Source organism: Protopterus annectens, chromosome 5.part0 (assembly GCF_019279795.1).
Source record: "Protopterus annectens isolate FY-2018-M chromosome 5.part0, PAN1.0, whole genome shotgun sequence".
Classification (NCBI taxonomy): domain Eukaryota; kingdom Metazoa; phylum Chordata; order Ceratodontiformes; family Protopteridae; genus Protopterus; species Protopterus annectens.
The window spans coordinates 323,687,652-323,713,788 of NC_056735.1; the positions used below are offsets into that span (position 1 = coordinate 323,687,652).

At 41.0% G+C, this 26,137-nt stretch overlaps 1 protein-coding gene across 1 annotated transcript in view; it reads left to right on the top strand.

Moving 5' to 3' along the window:
- POLA1 (DNA polymerase alpha 1, catalytic subunit) overlaps positions 1 to 26,137 on the top strand; it is a 3,104,727-nt gene that overhangs the window by 1,129,866 nt on the left and 1,948,724 nt on the right. The window contains exon 24 of the mRNA XM_044072304.1: positions 11,571 to 11,698. Within this exon, the coding sequence (XP_043928239.1) occupies positions 11,571 to 11,698 (128 nt within the window). The remainder of the gene's footprint in view (positions 1 to 11,570; positions 11,699 to 26,137) is intronic.

Genomic DNA, 26,137 nt, shown 5'->3' on the forward strand with positions numbered 1-26,137 from the left:
TCTCTATGGAGCTCCACTCCTAACTAATCTACAGACTTCTCTAAAAACACAACTTTCCTCTTGCTACAACAAAATTGCCAAGTTCGCTACCAACCACAAGTCCTCCTCCCACCACTGTTCCTCTCTCCAAAAACTAAAAATGGCTAGAGCTACCCAGTTGTCTCACATATACTCAACTAAATCTTGCACATAAGCTCATTTTCAACCCCTCCCTTTGTCCCCCCCTTTCATCAGCCTTTAAAATGCACCTTCCTGCTAGAGTATTAAGGTCCAACAATCAAAATCTATTAGAAGTATATAAACCAACTAGTCCCCCAGGCAAAAATCTTCTGTCTTATGGCCTTGCATGCCTTTGGAACTCCCTACCACCTTCCATTCGCACCACCCCCAACCATTTAATATTTAAAAGATCTCTTCACTCACATCTAGTATCCCACTGGGAATGCTCTTGCTCCCACCCCACATAACTAACACTTGCAAACTCCATCTTCTTTCTTCCTCTGTTTCCTCCTGCAACTTTCCTAATTACCCACCCTAACTCATACATATTATTATTCCTACAATAATCAGAAAGAATATACTAGGCCGCACTTCCCAAGTATTGCTTCCCTAATACATTATCGCTTCTCAGTACTTTTGTGCATTGCTTCCTAATATGTTATTCCTCAATATTGTCATGAAATGCTTCCAAATATGTTGTTATTTCTCAGTGCTTTTGTGCTAAATTTCCCTTTAGTCTGTATTACCTATTAATTTCATCACTAGATTGTACTCGCTCTAGTTGTATTATTTGCAAATTGTTATTTCTTGTATGATTAACTTCTGTGTAATTGTATAATTTGTATATCTATTAATAACCTACTTAGTTTTGGAGCTTTTCTCCCCAGGACTCCATTGAAAACGGGTTCATTTGGCCCAATGGACTATCCTGGCAAACCAACTGCAAATAAAATAAATAAAACTGTCATATGCATTTTAATACCCAAGGCTTATACATTATCTAGTCATGTAAATATTCTCTGCATGGCAACAATGAAAAGGCTTTCAATGCTGGTAATTCTTTAACAATATACTTACTAAAGCTTACTTGCATCTTGCAATATCCGACAAGCTTACTAAAGCTTACTTGCATCTTAGAATCTCCGACAAGCTTACCTGATGTTCATTAAACCATGGCTACTTAAACAGAGCAACCAGGCCACTGTGACAGCATACAGTTCCAGAATAAGAAGCATAAATCAACAGTACAAAAATCTGGTAGAAAACCAGAACATTTTGCAAAATCAAGGACAGATGAAAAGCCACGGTCGTATTTGTGATCTACTTTGGATGGGGGAATACTCTGCACACTTACACTGCATAACTGCTCCTTGCCTTCCATGGACACATCCAGAGCCACTACAATGGGGGGTGGGGTGCAATAAGTATGTCACAATTTGAAATGTCTCTGGCTGACAGTGATGGATCTGACACTCATACCTCTCAACTTCAGAGCAAGAAATCTGGACAAAGCCATACATAGAACTAGAAGTGACACAAGCCCAAAAATAAGGCCAATTTTTAAATATTGCTCTTATAACTTAAATAGAACAGGTAGATCTTGCATTAGTACAAATTTTCTGAAGGGTATGAAATCTGAAACTCAAATGTCTGCCATTATTTTCTAACTTCAATCTTTAATGACTTGCCACTAATTTGTCAGAAAACCACAATTTTATGAAAAACGGACCAAAATGTGATGCAAAAATACCTGTCAAAAAGGGACACCTTTTTAATATTAACAGTTAACTTGAAGCAGCTAACAAAATAAGAGCATCCACATGCATTTCTGAAATAAAGGTAATCTATAAGTGATCATTACAGTTGTATATAATTGTAAACCCTCCACATTTTCTTCCAAAATTGCCATTTTGGAGGAGGGATTTAGGGGAGAGCAACATTTTGAGCCAGAATTGGGGACATTTGAGATGTTTGGATATTCCTAATCTACAAAGTGATTTGCACGTACCTCTCAACCTCTTAATGCAGGAAATCTGAACAAGGCCAAATATATTGGGGAACATACAAACACTACTAAAAATTGCTCTTGTATAAACGTAAAGACAGTCTTGCATTAGCATGCATTTTTCTGAAGGTTATGGCATCTGAAACTCAATGTCCGTCATTTAATGGCTTCATTCCTAAATGATTTGCTAGAAAATCACAAATTTGAGGAACAAACCAAAAATAAGCAGCAAATATCTATTCATTCTGCAAAGATATGGACAACTGAGAGGTATAGTTCAACCAGGGCTGTCTGAGCTTGCTACCCCCCCCCCCTCACAAAATCATGGTCAAATGTAGCCTCCCCCCTGCAGCCATTCCAATGTCCCATTCCTTGGTTATTTTGCCCCATTTATCATAAACACTAATGTGCATACTGCTTTACTTCTGCGATGATTTAGGATTTCATTTGAAAGTTTTATTTTGCATTTTACAGCACAAACCCTAATACATATCTGTTAAAGCAATGCAGTCTCACAATGAAAATAGACCAACATTAAAACTTCTCTGCTCTTGAAACTCGCATGCATTGAAACAGCACTGAAACCCACTTTCAGAGAAAATACATTTTGCCAATGGCAAATATTAACTCTGGGCTGTCTACAAAATCATAGGCCCCTCGAACATAACATACACGTGCTCTTTGATACACCTTCCTGACTGTATTACATTATATTCCTTGTACAATACAGTACAGTTGTTAGAGGGCATTTTAAATTTATTGTTTTGAACATTTTTCCAGTAAACAATGAAACAAAAGCATCCACCAATGACAAAACTGCCCAATTCAGAACATTTCCATCATAAAAAGTCTACTCAAGTCCACCAGTATCAGTAAAAATATACACAATCTCTGAAGTAGTAAACTCCACATTGAAAAAATTGTAACTAATAAAGAGGTTGCTGCTAGCAAACACTTTATATGTCATTGTTTAATCTACAAATAAAGTGCCTGTTACCCTTGAAGAATAAATTGCTTTTGTTGCATGCAATAAAAAAAATGAAAAGCTAGTAATACCGCAATAGGGAATGGATAGCAAACTGTTAACAGGTTCATAGTTACTAGGTATCTTTGCCAAAAGACTGCAGCATCCACCCCCTTTACAACACAATACAGCATCAGCAATGCATTTACCTACTGTGGGAGTAGAACCCACAGCCTTCAGCATCTAAAGCAAGTACACTATCTGTTGTGCTATTAACAATGCAAGCAGACTAAACACAAGCAGCACTAAACTTTTGCTCCTCTGCAGCTCTCAGCTCCTTGTAAAATCTACTCGACACTCAGCTGTATCTCTGAACTTTTCAGCACAAGAAATCTGGAAAAAGCCAAAATTTATTGGGGGGGGGGGGTGGACAAAAGGCCAAAAACCAGGGACACATTTTAAACATTGCTTGTATAATGTTTGAAAGTTGCTAGAATAAAATGCTGCGTTACCACCATACATTTCACTGCCACGTCTTGAACCCAGGGGACCCCGTGCAAAACAGTCAGAGCAACATACCACTACCCCAAATCAACTGTTTTGTGAAAGAGGAAGACTGAAACTTAAATAGCTACCATTTAGTGAATTCAGTTCTCACCATAGCACAGCTGTCAGCCTCTTAGCACAAAAGACCTGAACAAAGCCAATAATGGGTGACTACTACAACCACCAAACATTCAGTGAATTCAGTTCTCACCATAGCTCTCAACCTCTTAGCAAATAACACCTGGACAAAGCCAGTAATGGGAGAATATAGCCCCCAGACATATTCAGTGAAATCAGTTCTTACCATAGCTCTCAACATTAGCAAAAAACATGGATGAAGCCAATAAATACCTGAACAAAGCCAATACTGGGTGAATACAGCCCTCAAACATATTCAGTGAATTCAGTTCTTACCATAACTCTCAACCCTAGCACAAAACCTGGATGAAGCCAATAATGGGGGGAATACAGTCCCAAACACTACCTAAACAAAGCCAATACTGGGTGAATACAGCCCCCAAACATATTCAGTGAATTCAGTTCTTACCATAACTCTCAACCCTAGCACAAAACCTGGACGAAGCCAATAATTGGGGGGGGGGGATACAGTCCCAAACACAGGGATACATTTCAAATATCCATCTTGTACACTTAGAAAATTGCTAGAATAAAAGCTTTTGTTACCATGCACTTTCTGAAGAATATGAAGTCTGACAAGTGTGTCCATTTTTTTTAACTTTTGTTAACCAGGAAAGTCTGACTTTGAAAAAAAAAAAAAAAGCTAAGTTTTAGCAGAGGCCCAGGGAGAAACACTCCAGACAGCCAAGAATAAAGCCAGAGAACATGTAGCTGTCGGGCAACAAGGACACAAATGCAGAAACCACAGATTTTATGAGGAACAGAAAAAGTATGAGGGAAAATCCTGCAACATTTTTACAAATGGTGGTGGGTAGGGAATTCAGGCTCTTGCCACTTGGGCCTAAGGTACAGGGTTCAAGCCTTATTCACTACCCACAACCATGTACACCTGGGGCGTTTTACACACACACACACACACACACACACACACACACACACACACACACACACACACACACACACACACACACACCTCTCTCTACCTGAAAGTGTCCCATCTTCCTTCCGTTCGTTTCAGGTCCCGCTGCCGCTTGCTAAGTGTCCGGTCATCAGGTCCCGCTCCCATCTTCCGTTTGTTTCAGGTCCCGCCTGTGTGAGTTCCCGCTCACAAACCTCTAACTGACAGCGATGATGTCAGCACGCCTGCGACTGGACTATTCGGACTTCTTTCTTCTTAAAGGAGAACGTATGTAAAAAAAAAAAAAAAAAACAAAAATAAACTTTTTTTGTAATTATCTAGCCGATTCCAGGGGGGGTGCAAGTGCACCCCCTTGCACCTGCCTGCGGGCGCCCTTGCTAGGACTTCAGTGAGAGCATTTTTGCTTGGTCACTCTTATGACTTGGGGTAATGGGGACACCACTCTTACTCATCAGGGAACAGTAGTAGCTTCACCAGATGTTTTCTGCTGAATCTTCTCTTGCAAAGTGCGTAGTGCGTAAGGAGCTTTGTGTATTCTCTTAGAGTGACCTTTCCTGTTTCCTTTGGATTCAGATGCTTTGGAGGGCCTGTTCAGGAATTTTGATTTTTTTAGGCTTTGCATTCCAAGTCATCCTTTCTGAGAACCCTCTAGTGCTGTTATGAGAGTAGCAGATGATCCGATGTCCTGCATTTGTTCTTCCAACATAAGTTTCTAATCTGATAAATTACCGACAAAATAACTACCTTACCCCTGCCACTAAAGTAACTCTCTCTACTTCCTTTCTTATCCCCTCCCTTCTCTACAGAACTCCTCTTCTCACTAACCTACAATCCTCTCTTAAATCTCAACTTTCCTCCTGCTACAACAAAATTGCCAAATTTGTTACCAGCCAAAAGTCATCCTCCCATCACTGCCTTTCTCTCAAAAAACTAAAATGGCTAGAACTACCAAATCAACTCATCTGTACACAACTAACTCTTGTACATACGCTCATTTTTAACCCCACCCTCTGTCCTTCACTCTCTACCTTTAAGATGTACCTTCCTGATCGAGTACTAAGGTCCAATAATCAAAATCTAATAGAAGTGCACAAACCATCCCGTCCACCAGGCAAAAATCTTCTATCTTATGGTTTAGCACGTCTCTGGAACTCCCTACCACCTTCCATTCGTACTACTTCTAACCATTACTCTTTTAAAAAATCTCTTCACTCACACCTAATATCCCAATGGGAATGCTCCTGCTCTCTCCCCACATAACAAATGATAGCAAACTCCTGTTCCCTTCATTCTATGGAAGACAAACTCCTTTTTCCCTTCATTTCATGCCTTAGATTCCTTCTCTCTCTCTTTCGATCTTATTCTCATCTAAAACTTTCTCCTTCTGTCCACCTCTCCATATACTTTTATTCCAGTACTTATATGTTAGTTGTAAATAATGCATCAGACTGTTACTACTTATATGCGATTTGTAAACAATGAATCAGACTGTAACTATGAACTGTATGTTCCTAAGAAGAAATGCCTCTCTGCTGTACAATGCAATGTTCCATTGCCAGTCAGTTTTAACTCCAACCTCATCACTAGTGTGTATTACTTGCAATGTTTGCTGTATTAATTGTAAAGGTCTTGTTCAAAACTGCAACCTTTGTATAAATATAATCTTTAAACTATTGTAACCTAGAGTGCTATTGGAGCTTTTCTCCCCAGGACTCCATTGAAAACGGGTTCAAATGGCCCAATGGACTATCCTGGTAAACCAACTGCAAATAAATAAATAAATAAATAATGCATCACCATTGCCACCACAAGCCACATCTTTTGGAAAGGTCTTGAGGGTTACTACCTTTACTGGCATCAGCATGTGTCATACTGGCTGCCATCCTCCCACCTTCCATTGGAAGACTTTGGTAGTAGTATCTTCTTGAAATGTATTCCCTATGTCCTTTTCCAGATTGTTTGAGACCATGCCTAGCAGATTATTCAGCTATAAAGGCATCTCTTTAATGCTGTCTTGGTTTCTTCCAATGAAGAAGAATCTGTATGTATGACTTTAATGGAGGTGAAAGTAAAGGGGTGACGAAATGCATTTGCATACAGTGTTTGTGTTAGGGATGATAGCTGTAGAGTTACTTATTGTATATATGAATTAACTGTAAGCATATGTCCACACAGATAGCCAGAATGTGTTTTACATTCATCCTAGAGGATATTTTCAAGATGCTGGGTAGAAAAATGAGTCAGCACCATATTGATTTTTGCTGCCCAAGAGCTTTCATTAGGCCATTGGCCTTATTCATTTGACTTCCTGCGCAAGAAAGTGTGTTGAATTGCAGTTTACTGATGGTCTCACTAATTCTGACCTTTCTAACTGTAACTCTGAGTTCTTAATGAGGCTGATGTCAATGGAAAAACATCACCACTAAGTGTGCATCTGGGTGACTGTCCAACAAAGGATTATTACCTTCAGTGCCTTTCCTATCTTGGAGATTGGTGTATATTCTCCTGTGAGCATTGTGAACCCTTTAAAAAGAAGCTTTTTTTTTTCCATAGAGCCAGAAAAATCTTGGCATTTAGCAAGCAACCAGAAACTTCCAGTTTTGAGCAGAAGGATATCCATTCTTAGCCATGAGAGCCACCTTCTAGCAGTTCAGAAAACATGTATCTGAGTCTTTGTAAAATGGAAAAACCCAAGAAGTTGGTAACTAAGGGAGTCCCCAGAGAAGATGTATGAAGCATCCTGAAAGAGTGGTGGCTGTTTTGATATGCAACTTTGTCCAACCCTGGGGCTAAGAAGATGGTTCTTTCACTACCCAGCTACAAATGCCTCCAGGGCTAAACCGATAATTTTGCCATGTTGCAGCTACTTACTGCTCTGATTCCTACAGCTTGCCATCTGAAGGCACAGACTGTCTTCTCTGTCTCACTGGGTTTACCAACTATTTATATTCAAGAGTTTGTGGTTCCTGAGTTCCTGGGCCAAAAATGTCATTCCAAAACTTCCCATGATCTCACCAATATCTATCTCGAGTCATCTACGCACGCCTTGCAAATCTTTGTATTTCACTGAGAAGTTCAATACTGCTTTGCCACTGGAGCTAATACCAGAGTCTCCTTCCACATATTTGGTGCCTTTTGCACCAGGAATCATTTTCTTACCAAAATAAAAATCAATCTTGGGTTGTCTGAGTGGGATATTAATGCAGGGAAAGAACAAGATTTACAAGGCAAACAACAAAAGAGTTCCACCAAAGCCAGTAAACAGAAGTCCCCAACATGGGTCCAAATATACTAAGCACTTTTGTTCTTTTATTAAATGTTAGAACTTCATTAGAGAGAGAGAAAAATCTCATTCAGACCAAGGTTTTTTTTTTAAAAAGGAGCCATGTAATCACAATGATGAAAAACATTTGCATCTTGTGATTTGTTTTTATCCAATTATCTTAAAGAAGCAATGTATCTAAAACTGTACATAGCTGTTACAAAGTCACTTATAAACAAATCTGCATATATTTGCTTGCGACATTGTGTAAGCTAATGGATAATGTAAAAAGGAAATACTTAAGCAAAATTCAAGTCCCTTTCAAAGTTTCTGTGCCAACAAAAAGTACTTGATATTAACAGAGTCATTAAGACCCGGAAATTTGTCTGCCATTTAACTTATTTGCCAGCTGGATTCTTGACATTCTTACGGGTGCTCCGGTTTCCTCCTACATTCCAAAGACATGGGTCTGGAGCATTTCTGCTCAGGTCTGTGCTGAAAATGGGCTCTGTCCCAGTCAGACTTTCCCAGTAAACAAATGTTAAATAAAAAGAAGTCAGAATGCGTGTTTGTTACCTTTAGCAAATAGAGAGAGTGCATACTGGATTTTAAAATAACCAGTCCTACATAGATTTTGGATTGCATCAGTTACTGCTGTTCAAACCCAGGCAAGGAACTTAACTGCCTGACTTGTGTTCATTCAAACAGGTCTTTAGCACATCTATTGCTTTCCTTACTTAAAAAAATGAATCTGTGCAGATGTGTACAACAGTAATGTTGACATTGCTCAACACTATAAAATAGATAAACCTTCTCAGTATAGATTTCATTCCGGGCCACCATGACTGGGGGACATTCTCTAAATGAAACACCTAACAGAGTTCCAGGGATGCTTGTCTGCAGTGTTGCTGAGATTGTGTGCTGCGTGTTTTACCATAAAGTTAGATATTAAATAAATGTAATGTCCTTAGCAAAACATCCTAGCCAACCACCACCTACCATGGTCTGAGTGGGGAGACCACCATTTGGGGTGAAATGGTTTGTGTCCACTGCTAATCCCCTTTCCCAAGCATTTGTGTAATCCCCCTTCTCCAACTACCAGTGACCTCATCAGGAAGCCTTTCGTGTTCGGTTATCTGACCTGATTTATTTTGCCTGTGGACTGTTAGGCAACTCAGTTGATCGGAAAGTGGAAGGGGGGGGGGTCTGTGAAGCGATGACAGAAGAGTCTGTGAGAGTTTTGTGGGTCGGCCTGTCCTAGTGCCAGTTCCACAGTTAGTTGATGATATTGCACATAAGGATCTACTGTTATGGGAAGATGTTTCTCTACTTCATGAACAAATTGGGTAGTTTTCCTGGAGTTTGTAGTTGTATAATTTCCTAAGAAAATGATTGTGATGTGTGATTGCATTTTACATGTAACATTTTATTGTTTTATTTTGCTTTTGTTTACTGGGTTTGTCTGACTGGATTTAGTAAAAAAAAAAAAAAAAAAAAAAGAAAAGAAACAAATAAGAAAAATAGTTTGAGGAGCCCTGGGGAGAAAAGCTCCAGCATATTAGCCATTTTTAAATGGGCATTCCACATTATACATTAACAGACTGTAAGTAATACCCATTAACAATTACACATACATTTGCTAATTGGATTACATTAATATGAAAGTAAAGACTGCTCTTACAGTTTAAGATATACTTGTGCATTGAGCATTTGAAGAGGTGTATTAGGGGGTCTGTCAGATAATCTATTATGTGGTGAGTGCTTAGAAATTAAAAGAAATGGAAGTGAGGGAATGAACTAGGTAGGCAAAAAATGTTAGAAGTGAGATGTAAAGCAGGTTCAGAGACATTTATATACAACTATCTTAAGGATTATATTACAAGTATAGAGGTGGAGGGTGAGAAGCATCACAAATGTATAATACAAAATGCTAGTAAAACTATTCATACATTGGTGAAGACTGGTTAAGGAGTATAGGATATTGAATAAAGAGAACTGGATTGATGATATGGCAAGCTTAAATTAAGTGGCAGTTGCACTGGAATTGTACAGGAGCAAGCACATTGACTTCACATATGAAGTTTTAGTTGTGTTTTAAATTGAGTTTGCATTCTAAATGAATTTCAGTGGTCGTGGGACGTGGTTCCATCGTTCAACTACATTATGTGAATATAGAGTCACCTGAAGTATTAAGTGATGTGGTTATAGTGATTACTGATTTTTCTCCAGAGCATACATTTCTATTGGGGGAGTAGTGTTGTATTTGACATTTGATAATCAACAGCTCAATAAAGGAGTGAGAGACAAGATTGTTTGCCAGCAGTTTCAATGGCATTTATCCTCTTACTGTACAGGAGTCTAAATAACATGGTATACATATTGAAGTTTGAAACCAAAGGCTTTTATTTATATATATATATATATATATATATATATATATATATATATATATATATATATATATATATATATACACACACACACAAATGTGTGTGTGTGTGTGTTGCATTTTAATTGGTTGTGTTCTAGCTGCATGTGGGATTATTGTTTCTAGCTGAACACTTAATTATGTGTTTGCATTCCATCAATCTCAAAAACACCTGGTTTCTGTGTTTAATTTCTCTGAGGTGGTGTAATCTTGGAGATGGCATGTATAGAACTTGGAGGTGTGAGGATGTAGTCCCAGTGTTGGGGTATAAGGGGGGATATATAGGGGGCTAGTCCTCTGAAGGAGAAAGAAAATTCTGACTTTTGCAATCAGAAGCACAAGTATTTGTAAGTGATTGGCAGTGAGTTAATAAAACTCAAGAAGCAGATGATACTCTATCGTGTAGTACTTCTCACATGAATACACAGTGGATTGGTATGTAGTATACAGTATACATGTAGTTAATATAGATACGAGTGTGTGTGTATACATATATGCTTGTGCATGTATAGAAATCTTTACGTTATAATATGATTCATAACTAGTCATTGGTTTACATGTTCTCAGACAGTTTTGTTTGGGTTGGGTCCAGGAATGAGGTCTCCTTGGACATTAGTGTTTCGGAACCAAGTTTTCTGAAGCTTTAGCTTTGGTCTGGTCATAACTTTTCACAATTTCTTTTTACTGTTTTTACATTCATCCTAATTTTAGACTCACCAAGAAGGACTACCTGTTATTACAGCAATAATGCATCACTTATGAATATCAGCTGACTCATGAGGGCATCCTCCAAAATAGGTTGCATGTGCCTTCCTTCCTTTGTATGGATGGCTTTCCATTCAGTGGGCACTAATGAAATTCCTTGCAAAAGTCAGACAATTCTAAGTAATTGTGAATAGTACAGATGTCAAATCATGTTTTGGTGTGCTTTGTTTCCAGATTGGATTGGTAAGTTTAGAATCTGAGTGTTTTTTTAATCTGGTATGTGACATCAAAGTATGTATAAGGGAGTGCATGGCACATGATCATGAGAACTTCATGAAGAGTAGATAAACTCTGTTATGGACCCACCAAGGCTTTTGTAGGTCAACAGATAAGAATTTGCGCTGCTAGAAATTTATGCTATGACTTTTTATTGTTCTTGATCCATTATGCTGCAAGTAGTTTGTGACCATTATTTAACAGTTACTAAACTAGATTTAATCTCAGTCTGTTGGCCTTGAACGAATAGTTGTGTTTTCATGCGTTTCCCCGCCCTTTAACAAGTTATTTGGTTGTAGATCTTATTTTAACTTGCTTGTGTTTTAGGTTTCTATGACAAGTTCATTCTGCTGCTCGATTTCAACAGCCTATACCCTTCAATCATTCAAGAATTCAACATCTGTTTCACCACAGTGCAAAGAGTGTTTTGTGGCACTTCACACAAAAAATCTGAGGTAAGAAGATTTTTGTTGTACCAGTTCTAGCTGTAATGGGTTTCTTGAGGGGGCATAATCATTCAGCAGATTACAACTTCCATATAGTAATTTTTTTTCTCCTTTAGTAGGGATGGACAGTGCCCTTCTTTAATGGCAGACTTCCATTTCAGTGGTAGGCATGCCCTTTGAGGGGGGAGGAGGAGTATTCGATGATTTTGATCAACTCCCCCCCCCCCCCCCATTGCCTATAACCTGCTGCACAGAGTTTGGGGTACAGTGAGATATTTTTCCCAACAGCTTCAGCTGTTATTTCTGAGCAAAAAATAATTTTTTATTTGATGTAGTGTTTACCTGTCTGTAGAATCACTTTCAATTTGTTCCTTTGTTGGGAAAAGAAAAAAAAAACATCTTGCTGGTTATCCATGATAGATGCATATATATTGCATGAATGCGGAGCTCAAGAAGAGACTGAAGGTTATGCTGCATTTAACCAGACAGGTGCTAGAAGTTTATATTGGTAGAGTCTGCATGCAAGCCTGGTACAAATGACAAGTATTGTACAAGGAAAGTAGTAGACTCTTTAAATCTGTGTGCTTTTAATGCAGGAGAAAGACTGTGCCAATTAATAATAACTTGTACTATTAGAGAAAATATCAAATGGGTTTCCTTTCCACATTTTTATGCTTCTGTTTAGCCTGTGTTGTAAAACTGCCTTTCCTTTTCAGAGAAACATTCCTGTTTGTTTATTTTTTTGGAAAGTGCATTGTAGTTCATTGTTGACTCATAATTTCTTGTATTCCTTTCCCAACTTTGTTTCAATAAGGTTACCTCGGTGGTCTTTGGCTTATATTGGCACACAAGGCATTTAGAGCACACCAGATGGTGCTCACTCTGCAAAGAAGTTGAGCAGTTCTTTGACTCCCAGCCCTTCCTAAGAGTTTTGTTGTTGATTGAGCCTCATCTGCCTCCAACATTGGCATATTTAAATCTTACATAAACATTTCCATTTGTGCCTTTTCTGGGTTTCCACATTCCTTTGTTTTATACACATTTTCATAAAATTGCAAAATATGTTTATAGGATCTCTGGTTGTTTTTCCTTGTTATAGGCCCCCTAAGTTTGGTGGCAACCATTTTTACTTTATGTTGCATATGTTGTTGCACAAAAAGTTTGTGCTCTGGAGTTTCTATTAAAAAAAAAAAAATAAAAATACTAGCAGCCTTTCAAAATTCATGTGATGGACTTTCACTATCTTCGGTGAGCACATCCATTATATAAAGATTTTTGGTCTACCTGTCTGGTTCCTTTAGTTTGCAATGGGTGAGCAGCAGTTTTATTACTTTGTTACTATCAGATCTTATCTGTACACCAAAAGTCTTACCAAGTGTTAGCCATTGCATCAGAGTGCTGTCAGTTTGCCTTTTTTCTTTGTTTAGACAAGGAAATGAGGGCAGAAATACCTCTTCCTACCCTGGATTTTGCAGTGCCAGCTCAGGCTTTCTCCAGGAAGTGCACATAATTTCAAGGAGACAAAGGATATGCCTATCTCCTTTGCTGTAGGTATAAAAGATTTTGCAGTAGCTAAGAAAAAAACTTTGCAAAAGGATCCCCAAGCAGCATGTGGTGTTATCGGGCAAATTGAACCAACTGGAAAATGCTGCTGTTAATGTTAACTTCTCAGCAGGTTTGCCTGGTTTTGGTTTTGAAGTGTCTCCATTATTTGCGCATGTACCATAGCCATATTGTTGCTGGATTTTCATCGTGTTACCCTGCTGCAGTCTTTACACTTGGGTTATCTTGTCGTCAGGCGGTCCTGCAGTCGGCCTGAATTCCAAAGTTTTGGTCCGGCGTCAGTTGCTGTCACTTCTTCCCTGACGTCAGTGTGCCAGGGGTATATAAGAGGCATACGACGCCATTTTCTTCAGTCTTTCTTGCCGCGTGGTGCCCGAAGCAGAAGCAGTTCGCAAGTGCCGGTCGGCCGACACCTGACATTTTCAAATCGAATTTCAGTCCAAAGTCTTCAAAACTAAGTACCCCGTTGGGGAACCTTTTCTTGCCTCAGTCTGATGTCAGAAAAAGTTAACAACTGCATTTCTTGTGGGAAACAAATACCTCATAAGGACTTTTTCTTATTGTATACCTTGACTAGGCCCAGACCATGACATCACTGGTTGTCGGTTTTGTGCTAGGTTCAATAAGCGAACTATAAAGCGACGCTTTGATTTCGCACGACACTACTTCAGTAGGAAATTTAATTACACTATGCCGTCGGAGCAACCGACTACCGGCGTGCATAAAAAACGCAAAGATAGACAGGCAGCCTAGATCCAAGCCAGACTCCGAGGCCTCGGCTGGGCTGGTCGCCGGTTCTCCGGTTTTCAGTGAGGCGCCTACGCAGCCCCTGACGACCGCAGAATTGGAACCCCAGACCGCTTTGGATTCTCAAGCAGAGAGTTCTAGGCCGATGCAGCCATTTTCTTTAGGCCCTACCGACAACATTGCAGAAGGAGAAGCCGGTGCTGCGGAAACACCTTCGGTTACAGAAGGTGTCTTCAGACCGACTACTCTCGCCATAAAATCTTATGCTAAGCTTAAGACTCCTCTAAAACCAAAAAAGACTGCACATCAGTCTCCAGTTCAAGGCCCCATGCCTAAGAAACAGATGCTTAAAATGGCTGTAGATTTGATTTCTTTAATCATGGGTTCCCAACCCCCCCCCCCCCCCCGACAAAAGGCCTAGACAAGAAGAGGATTATGCCTTCTCTGATCAAGTGTCTATTTCCTCAGGCTCTTCTGAGGAACAGGATTACTCCTTTCCCCCTTATGAAGATTCCATTCCCTCAGCTTCTCCCCCTGAAGACTATTCCTTTGGGGAAACCTTACATACCATGAGGGAACATTTCCACTGGGAAGGTCAGGACTACTCCGACTCAAAGAAAAAGCTCTGAGAGTTTCTTTTACTCCCCTAGCACAGACCACTTGCTATCCCTCCAGTTTTAGACATTGTGGATGATGTTTACTTAGAATCTAGTCTAAATCCAGATTCTCTGCCTCGTGCTCCAGCCAAACCAGATAGATATTATAGAGTGCCTGACTCTCACAAATTCCTTTACAAAAGCCCTGTTGCTGACCCAGAGACAATCTTTCAGGGTCCCAAAGGGGCTAAGGCTTCTATGACTAAAAATCCTGTACCCTCTGAAAGGGACTCCAGAGCACTAGATAGGTGGGGGAAGAAGGTTTACACCTCAGCTACTCTAGCTATGAGAGCACTAAATTGTCAATTTCACATGCTGAAATACCAGCAATTTTTAATGTCTCAAATAAAACAAAAGATGAGCACGCACCCTCAGCAGTCTGAATTCAAAGAAATGCAGGATCTGTTGCATGCAGCTGAACAGGTGGGCAAACATACTTTACAATGTGGATTTGATTCCTTGGAAGCTTCCTGTAGAGCAGCTGTTACTGGGTCTGTTATACGTAGGCATGCTTGGTTAAAGGAACAAACTCTGCCTGATCATGTTAAAGCAAAGTTGCTAGATGCACCCTTACAGCAGGATGTCTTATTTGGGGTTAAAGCAGAAGAGGTTTTTAGGAAAATGGAGGATAAGGCAAAATCTATGCAGACGGTCAAATATTTCTTACAGGTGCGACCCCCACGCTTCAGCAGAAATTGGCAGCAAAAAATTGGTTCTTTTCAGCTTCTGACAGACCACAGAGGGGTAAATACAGACACCCAAGGGGCAGAGGACAAGCACAAATCCCTTACAAACCTCGCCAATGGGGCATTGCAACACAGAAGGGAGGAGAAGACAGGTCCCAAACTACTAGAAGACAAACACAATGACTTAAACCTCAAACTGCCAAGCAAAAATCTCTTGGTAGCTCCCTTGGGAGGAAAATTAGCATTTTTTATAGACAACTGGCGCATCGTCACAAAGGACAAATGGGTCCTAGACATTATCTCACAAGGATACAGATTCCATTTCCACACCTTGCCAAGGATAAAAGGAATGCCAAACTTGCCACAAATCAATGGGCAGAGGCACAAAAACAAATTGCAGCTCTCATGGACAATGAGAGCCATTCAACTGGTACCTACACGGGAGCAAGGCCAAGGATTTTACTCAAGGCTCTTTCTAGTCCCCAGAAAGGACAATGCTTGGAGACCCATTCTGGACTTTTCAATTCTAAACACCTTCTTGCAAGTACCCAAATTCAAGATGCTAACACTACAGCAATTTCTTTCCATGTTGGGCAAGAAAGCTTGGCTAGTAACGTTGGACCTCAAGGAGGCATACCTGCATGTCCCTATCAGACAAAATTGCAGAAGATACCTCCGTTTCATTGCAGGTTCAACCCATTACCAATTCTCTACACTGCCCTTTGGCTTATCTACTGCACCCAGGGTCTTCACAAAATGCCTGACACCAGTAACTGCATACTGCAAACAAAGAGGAATTCAAATATACCCATACCTGGACGACTGCCTCATCCAAGCAGAAAGCAAGGACATTCTCTTACAACATCTGACGTTTGTAAAACACCTTCTAAGTTGCCTAGGGTACACAGTAAACGAACAGAAATCAAAACTAGTGCCCTCACAAAATATAACATTCCTGGGTGCCAGCTTGAATACAACGGCCCAGATGGCTTATCTGACGCCAGACAAACAACTACAACTAACTCAATACTTCAAAATAATGGCAACAAAGACCCAACTCCCTGCAAGAAAAATTCTGCAGGCCTTGGGCTTCATGGCATCTTGCATACTACTAATACCATTTGCAAAACTGCATATGAGGAAATTACAATGGTACTTGAAAAGCGTATGGACTCAACACAGCCACAGCTTGGAAACAATGATACCTCTCATTCCCTGCCTTCAACAGGAGTTTCTATGGTGGTCACAGGTATGTCACTTCAACAAGGGTAAGCCTTTCACCTTACCCCCAGCCAGGCAAACTATGACAACAGATGCATCGGACTATGCCTGGGGGGCACACATGGCAGGATTGTGCGTTCAAGGCATATGGACTGCAGATCAAAGGAATCTGAACATCAATCAAAAAGAAATGCTAGCTGTACAGAATGCTCTGACTGCCTTCAAGGACCTCTTACATCCAGGACAGCTTATAATAAGGACAGACAACACCACAGTAATGTGATACATAAACAAACAAGGGGGTACACACTCCTACCCTCTATGCAGGCAAGCAATGACCTTGTGGAACACAGCACTGGCTTACCAAGTTCAATTACAACTAATTTCCTGCCAGGAAAAAAGAACACATTGGCAGACGACCTAAGCAGAAACATCATGGATCCCCACGAGTGGAAACTGGATCCACAAGTATTTGCAATGATAACTCAAAAATGGGGGCGCCCAGACATAGACCTGTTTGCCAACCCCCAAAACTATCCGCTTTCAAAATTTTGCACAAGAACATTTCACCATCAAGCTTGGAAAGTTGACGCACTCTCATTCAGTTGGAAAATGCTGACAGTATATGCCTTTCCTCCATTGCCCCTTCTCACAAAGTGCTGCTGAAAGTCAGGATAGAGAGACCTCGAATAATACTCATTGCCCCGGACTGGCCACGCCAGCACTGGTACCCACTACTAAGGAACATGGCCCAGGGCCCACCATGGATTTTACCACAAATTCCTCATCTACTCGCACAACAAGGCAGTCAGATTCTACACAGCCAGCTCAAAACCTTAAATTTGGCTGCATGACACATCACCTAAGCAACCAGCCAGCCCCTCTTTCACAAGCTTTTATGGATGTCATTCTGGAGGCCAGGAGGCCCAGCACCAGGAAAGCCTACTCAGACAAATGGAAAAGATTTTGCGCCAGGAACCAAGCTAAAGGCCAAAATACCCTTCAGCCGGACATGCCTCAGATTCTACAATATTTAACTGAGATGTTACACAAAGGACTTTCTTTTTCATCTATTAAAATCCACGCCTCAGCTATTTCAGCAAACTACAACACGGATCCTCCCTTATTTTCACATCCACTTCTAAGGCAGTGTCTCAGAGGGGCAAAAAACATTAGGCCTCCCAGGAGAGCGCCAACACCAACTTGGGACCTAAATTGTGTTCTGGAAAAACTTACGCTGCCACCTTTTGAGCCAGCTTTCTCAGCTGACTTAAAGTTTATATCATGGAAGACTGCCATGCTGCTAGCAATTACTTCAGCCAGAAGAGTGTCAGAGCTACAGGCACTAATGGCAGTAGAGCCTTTCCTCATTTTTCATCAAGACAGAGTTTCTCTACGAACTAACCCCTCCTTTATGCCAAAGGTGGTATCCAGTGAGGCTCTAAATCAAACCATCCACTTACCCACCTTCTTTCCAAATCCACAGAACAAAGGAGAAAGACTCCTGCATTCCTTGGACATTCACAGGCAACTACGTTACTACTTGGATAAAACTAAGGCTTTCAGAAAATCTGACCAACTTTTTGTATCCTATGCTACAGCATCACAAGGAAAGGCTATCTCAAAACAGACCATTTCCAAATGGCTAGGACATTGCATACGTTTTTGCTACACCCATCATGGAAATCCAGTTCCTGCTAGCATAAGGCCCCACTCCACCAGGGCAGCAACTACATCTACAGCCTTCCTCAGGGGGATGCCAACCAAGGATATTCTGGAAGCTGCAACTTGGAGTTCAGTACACACCTTCACCAAACACTATCCCTTACCACTTTACTCTAAGACTACAACTGGCTTCGCCACTGCAGTTTTGCAGGGCCTTCTAGCCTCCTCTAACTCTGTTTGACTCCACCTCCCATCCTTAGCTTTGGGATTCTACCCAAGTGTGATGACTGCAGCAGGGTAACACGATGAACATAGTACAGTTTTGTACCTACCATAAATGTAGATGTTTGAGTGTATACCCTGCTGCAGTCCAGGTCACCCTCCCACCATCCCCTCTGACCTAACTAAAACCTTTCAATACCTTAAAATCTGATGCAACCTTTGTGGTGTATTTGCTTATAGCTGGAGGGATGTTTTGTTTGTGCTAAGCTTTTATTATTGGTACTATCTACTGACCATCTTTTGCAGAGGGCACCTGACATCTGGGGCAAGAAAAACTGAAGAAAATGGCGTTGGATGCCTCTTATATACCCCTGGCATACTGACGTCAGGGAAGAAGCGACAGTAACCGACGCCGGACCAAGACTTTGGAATTTAGGCCGACTGCGGGACCGCCTGACGACAGGATAACCCAAGTGTGATGACTGCAGCAGGGTATACACTTGAGCATCTACATTTATGGTAGGTACAAAACTTTCCTTCTTCACCAAGTAGTATTTTTGAACAATGATTCACAGACTCAGCCTTTTTTTTTTTTTTTTTTTTTTTTTTTTTTTGCTTTGTTGCTTGAGGACTCTTTCTCGAGTCCCTTGCATTTTTGACCTTCTACTGTCTTGATTTTACTGCTTTTGATTCTTCCATTCAGTTGCCATTGCAGCAAATCTGTGGTCATGTAACAGATATGTTTATCTGGGTCTACTGCTCTACATTGAAAATACACTTTGAAATAGAGCAGTAGACCCTACACTTCAGTAAAAATCCACTTAAACGAAAGTGCACTTTCTCTGGAGTTTAGTTCCCCGTGCTACCAAAAAAAACCCCAAAACACTAAAACATGTTTTTGCAAGGGGCAAGCCCCCCTGCACCTCCCACACACCCCCTACTTAAATATACCAACTCCGAGATCACACTACAGCGAGGAAAAGGGAATATTCCCATTCCGCACTGTAGTGTGACTGTCGAAGTCAATGTTCGAAGTTTCACTCTTCGAACAAGTGGACTCTGTGAAGTGGGGTTCGAAGTAATGAAACTTCGAACATATTGACGGATCCCATTTATCTTAATTGATTAGCCTGAGGCTTTCTGCAGTAGATAATTTGAGACCCCTCAATGTGTTTGTCTTCCATTGTCTCTGGATTGATATATATTTTTTCTTTTTCTTGAGTAAATCATGTTTAGTCTTGTGCTTTTGTTCCTCTGTCTTTCATGTTCTGCTTGCTTAAGGCTTAAGGGTCAGATTAGTAGAATGAAGTGTGATGTGACATCATATTTGCTGGCTAGAGGCATACATGCACATTCCCTGTACTTTAAAGTAATTTTAATTGTGCTGAGCTGTTAATAGTAGAAATGAAAGTTCCAGCATTTACCCACTACAGAAGGAATCCACGCATATACATTGAGGACGTATGTGATTTGCAAGTTTATCATACACTTATTGTAACCCTACTTAACAGACTGAAATCATATTCCCTGCATTAATTGGATAATTGGTTCTTTGACAATATTGCCTGTTTTTTTGTTGTAGGTCATTCTGTTTTCATCCACGTTGTCATTTAGGAATAGGAAGGGTAGCACAATTTCATTTTCTCAATATAGGAATGCTGCATTTTCTGTAAAACAAAAATGGACTGATCAGGAAACTTTTTTCTGTTGAGACTACTTTACGGAAATGAAAATGCGTATAATCATTCAGATTTCAGTTAGTGGAGATCTGAAAGGAATCATGACAACTTGCTAAAGGAAATTGCTGCAAGTTCAGTTTCCTTGAAAGTAAATTACTAAAAGCTACCTTCAGCAAACCTCAAAGAATGCCTCCCCTCATTTTTTGTGGGAAGGGGAAGTCCCCTTACAACCCTGTCTCAGAGTAGATCCCCAGACTTGCACACACTGACTCTTCAACAGAAGGGAAGAGTGCAAACTCCTTTAGCACTGGCAGTGATTTTTGGCAAAATTCCTTTGTGTTGATAGTTGCAGAGACTACCAGAGTACATTTCACAAACTCCCAATCTAGTTATAATAGATGCGTAGCTATTGTTATGGTAGATTTGAGTATTGTCAGTCATGTATATTAATCTTACTTATTTTTTTGATGTAGTTCTTTGAGTTAATTTACAGTTTTTTATCCAAAAATACTGAGAATGTGGAGGATAGTCCTTTCTATTTAGTAGCTTATTTCTTTTGAATTGGATTTGAATGTGCTGTTAAGGTACTTTTGCAGTTTAAGTATCACTTAAGGAAAGTATTTTAACACATTATCCCTTGGTGATGGCAATTGCTAAAGTGATTGCCTGCTTAGTAAAATCTCATGAAGGTTGTATTAACATATTAAGTAGGTTACCTATGAAACTACCTTCTTTCTTTTTTTAGCTGCAAATAGTGTGAAATGTTGCAACTAAAATGATCCTGTACATGCTTTGTAATTCTTACATGCATGCTATGTTCTAATTCTATCATACAATTTTGTTCATATTCTTTCATAGGCAAGTAATAGACTAGCGACCCTTGCAGCCATTTTAAGCCTAGCCAATTTCCCTTTTTGTGCTCGAAATCACATATCCCATTTGGTTATAGAGTGGCCTTACCCATTCCATGTTTGATAATTATATATTATACCCCAATGAGAATTACTGGGATCACACCATAGATAATTTAAGGGGTCCCATGCATGGGATAAAGCATTTAGGAGCTGCCTCTGTCTATTAGTAGTACAGGGGGCAGTCCTGGGGTAAAATTTCTGTTTCCCATCCGTAGGTCTGAGTTGCGTTTGAAAATGGACAGGGATGAACTTTCTTTTTGTGGATGGGGAGTCTGTTCCATAGCACTGATATCCTCTGTAGGATATATCTGTCCCTCCAAACTGTTCTTTTGATGTTGCAGAAGAGGTTTAGATCCCTAGACCAAGTTTTTTTGATAACATTCGACTTGCTGATGTGCAGTAAATTGATCAGTAATGGGTTGGACAGGTCATCTGTTAGCAGTCTATAAGATACAGGGCTTTGGGGGCAGTCCATGTAGGACATGTTGTTTAGACCTTGTATCCCTTAGTAAGGTATCTCTCTCTAGGCATTCTAGTTGCGTGTGTCTAGACAGATGTACTTCAAAGTGGGATTTTATATGCATTGATTGGTTTAATGAGGACTGAGTAAAGGACAGTGACATCCCTAGATCTTGACACAATCCCTTTGTTTTATAAGCTGTGCAGTGTAGAATGACTTTCTTAAAACAATAGACACATGGGCAAAAATTAGGTCACTGTCCACATAAGTTCTCAAATTTTGAATAACTAGGTCAACTCTTAGGGGCATATTGTCAAATTGTCAATGTGGTCGTTCCCTGGTGTGGATGACTTCCCAAAAGATACAGTAATGCATTTTTTTGGCCTTTAGTTTCAGCCCATGATTTTGTCACCTGTTATTTGATACAAACCTTCCTGCAGGGTGGCTAAGCCATTTGGAGATTCAGTGACTGCTGCTAGCTTGCAGTCGTTTATAAACAGTTAGTCAGAGCCCTTTGGTATTGTTTTTTTTTTACTTCAGAAAAGCAAATTACAAACAGAAGTGGTTCCAGCACAGAACCCTGATGGATCCCACTGGTAAATTGTCTTCTTGTGGAGGTAACTTCCCCTGTTTTGATTGTCTGAGTCCTGTTTGTGAGCCAGTTGGCAATACACTGGGTGACACGGGGGTTTATTCCCAGTTTATTTAGGATGTTCATAGTGTTACACTGCTGCAGTCATTACACTTGGGTTATTCTGCCGTCAGGCGGTTCCCCAGTTTGCCTGAGTTCCAAAGTCTTGGTCCGGCGTCGGTTGCTGTCACCTCCTCCCTGACGTCAGTGCAACAGGGGTATATAAGATGCAGCCGACACCATTTTTTTCAGTCTTTCTTGCCGCGCGGTGCCCGAAGCAAAAGCAGTTCGCAAGTGCCGGTCGGCCATTTCCTGAGATTTTCATTCCGAATCCAGGACAGAAGTCTTCTAAAAAGCTAAGTACCCCATTGGGGAAACTTTTTCTTGCCTCAGACCGATGTCAGTAAAAGTTAATAACTGTATTTCTTGTGGGAAGCAAATACCTCATAAGGATTTCCATTCCTATTGTATCCCATGCCTAGGCCCTGACCACGACGTCACTGGTTGTCTGTTTTGTGCTAGGTTTAACAAGCACACTATTAAACGATGGTTTGATTTTGCCAGACATTATTTTGGTAGAAAATTCAATTATACCATGCCGTCGGAACTTCCAACAACCGGAATACACAAAAAGCGCAAAGACAAGGATAGGCATCCGAGGCCCAAAACTGACGACGAAGCCTCTTCTAGGCCAGTCGCCGGTTCTCTGGTTTTCAGCGAGGCGCCTTCGCAGCCCCTGACGACTGCTTCTGTAGAACCTCAAGCTGCCTCTGACTCCCACGTGGAGATGGCTGGGCCTTCAGACGCACAAGTTCTTCAGCCTACCGAGACTAACCTTTCAGAGGGATCCGGAGTAGCTGAGCAACCCACAGCTACAGAGGGTGTCTTCAGACCTACTCAGTTAAGCATTAAACCCTCAGATAAGTCTAAGCCTTCTTTAAAGTCAAAGAAACAAATACAGCATTCTCCAGGACAGGCCTCCATGCCTAAGAAACAAATGCTCAGAATGGCCGAAGACCTAATCACTCTGATCAGGGGGTCCCATCCCCCTCCTGAAAAAAGGCCTAGACAGGATGCAGACTGACTCATCTGACCAGGTGTCCATCTCTTCTGATTCATCCTCAGACCTAGGATACTCTTTACCCCCTTACGAGGATTCTGATGCTGAGGAATCTATTCCATCAGCCTCACCGCCTGAGGACTACTCCTTTGGGGAAACCCTACATATACCATGAGGGAGCATTTCCACTGGGAAGGCCAGGATTATTCAGAATCCAAGAAAAGGCTCGGAGACTTCCTTTTATTACCTCAACACAGACCCCTTGCTATTCCGCCAGTGTAAGATATTGTGGATGATGTGTATACTGAATCCAGCTTAAATCCTGATTCCTTACCTCCAGCTCCTGTTAAACCTGACCGATACTACAGAGTCCCTGACTCACATAAATTTCCGTATAAAAGCCCTGTAGCTGACCCTGAAACTATTTCTCAGGGACCCAAAGGAGTTGAGGCCTCATCAGCCAAGAATCCAGTTCCCTCTGACAGAGATTCCAGAGCATTAGACAGATGGGGAAAGAAAGTATATACGTCTGCAACTTTAGCAATTAAAGCCTTAAATTGCCAGTTTCACATGCTAAAATATCAGCAATTTTTACTGTCATAGTTAAAACAAAAAATGCTTCCAGAATCAGATCCTCCTAATTTTAAAGAAATTCAGGATTTATTGCATGCAGCTGAACAAGTGGGAAAGCATACTTTGCAATGTGGTTTTGATTCTCTAGAGGCCTCCTGCAGAGCAGCAGTTACAGGCTCTGTCATTAGAAGACATGCTTGGTTAAAAGAACATACGTTACCAGATCATGTTAAAGCAAAATTATTGGATGCACCTTTGCAGCAGGATGTGTTATTTGGAGTTAAGGCAGAAGAGGTATTAAAGAAAATGGAGGATAAGGAAAAATCTATGCAAACGGCGAAGGATTTCTTACAGGTTCAGCCTCCTAGATTTAGCAGAAACTGGCCAACTAAGAATTGGTCCTTTCCATTTACAGACAGACCTCAAAGGGGAAGATACAGACGTCCAAGAGTTAGAGGTCAAGCACTACTTACAGGCCTCGGCAATGGGTTGCATCAGGCTAGAAAGAAGGGGAAGACAGGCCCCAACCATATAAAAAACAGCTCCAATGACTTCCCACTACAGCTGCCAAACAAATCATTCTTGGCAGCCCCTTTGGGAGGAAAACTGGCACTCTTCTACCACAATTGACAAATGATCACCAAAGACAAATGGGTTCTCAATATTGTATTTCAAGGTTACAGGTTCCACTTTCACACTCTGCCAAGGTTAAAAGGAATGCCAAACCTGCCACCAAATCAATGGGCAGAGGCTCAAAAACAAATTACAGCACTAATGGATATGAGAGCTATTCAAAATGTACCAGCACAGGAGCAAGGACAAGGATTTTACTCAAGACTCTTTCTGGTACCCAGAAAGGAGAAAGCCTGGAGGCCCATTCTGGATCGTTCATCTCTAAACACTTACCTGGATGCGAAATTCAAAATGTTGACATTACAGCAGCTTCTTCCCATGCTGGGCAAGAAAGCTTGGCTCGTGACTTTGGACCTCAAAGAGGCATACCTGCATGTCCCTATCAGACAAAACTGCAGAAAATACCTCAGATTCATAGCGGGTTCAATGCACTACCAATTCTCTGCACTGGCCTTTGGCATATCTGCTGCGCCCAGGGTCTTCACAAAGTGCCTGGCACCAGTAATTGCATTTTGCAGACAGAAAGGAATTCAAATTTATCCGTAACTGGACGTCTGCCTGATTCAAGCAGAGAGCAAGGACATTTTTTTAAAGCATCTGGCGTTTGTAAAAAAGTTAAGTTGCCTGGGGTACACAGTAAACGAAAAGAAATCAAAACTAGTGCCCTCACAAGAGATTATATTCCTGGGTGCCAGGTTGAACACAATGGCCCAGATGGCTTATCTCACGCCAGACAATCAAGGACAACTGACTCAATACTTTCAATTGATGGCAACGAAGACCCAACTCCCTGCAAGAAAAATTCTGCAGGCCTTGGGTTACATGGCATCTTGCATACTACTAATTCCATATGCCAGACTGCATATGAGGAAACTACAATGGTACCTAAAGAATGTATGGTCTCAACACTGTCAAAGTTTGGAAACAGTTCTACCACTAATCCCTTGCCCTCAACGGGAGTTTCAATGGTGGGCTCAAGCTTGGGAGTTTCAATGGTGGGCTCAAGCTTGTCACCTCAACAAGGGACAGCCTTTTACACAACCCACAGCCAGGCAAACACTGACAACAGATGCATCTGATTACGCCTGGGGAGCACACATGGCAGGTCAGGGTACGTGGCCTGCAGAACAAAGGCATCTTCACATCAATCAAAAAGAGATGCTAGCTGTACAAAATGCACTTATAGCTTTCAAGGACCTGCTGCATCCAGGGCAACTACTACTAAAGACAGACAACACCACAGTTATGTGGTACATAAACAAGCAAGGGGGCACTCACTCCTACCCCCTATGCAGACAAGCTATGACCTTGTGGAACACAGCTATAAACCTTCAAGTTCATCTGCAAGCACAATTCCTGCCAGGAGACAAAAACACACTGGCAGACGACTTAAGCAGAAACATCATGGATCCCCACGAATGGGAGTTGAATCCACAAATACTCAGAATGATAACACAGAAATGGTGGAGCCCAGGCATAGATCTGTTTGCATCCCCAATAAACTACCAGCTACAAAAATTCTGCACAAGGAGTTACCATCCACAAGCATGAAAAGTGGATGGCCCTCTCTTTTAGCTGGGAGAACCTACAAGTATACGCTTTCCCACCACTACCTCTCCTGCCAAAGGTACTCATAAAAGCCAGGCAGGAGGAGCCAAAGATGATCCTGATTGCACCAGACTGGCCACGCCAGCACTGGTACCCAATTTTAAGGAGCTTAGCACAAGAACCACCCTGG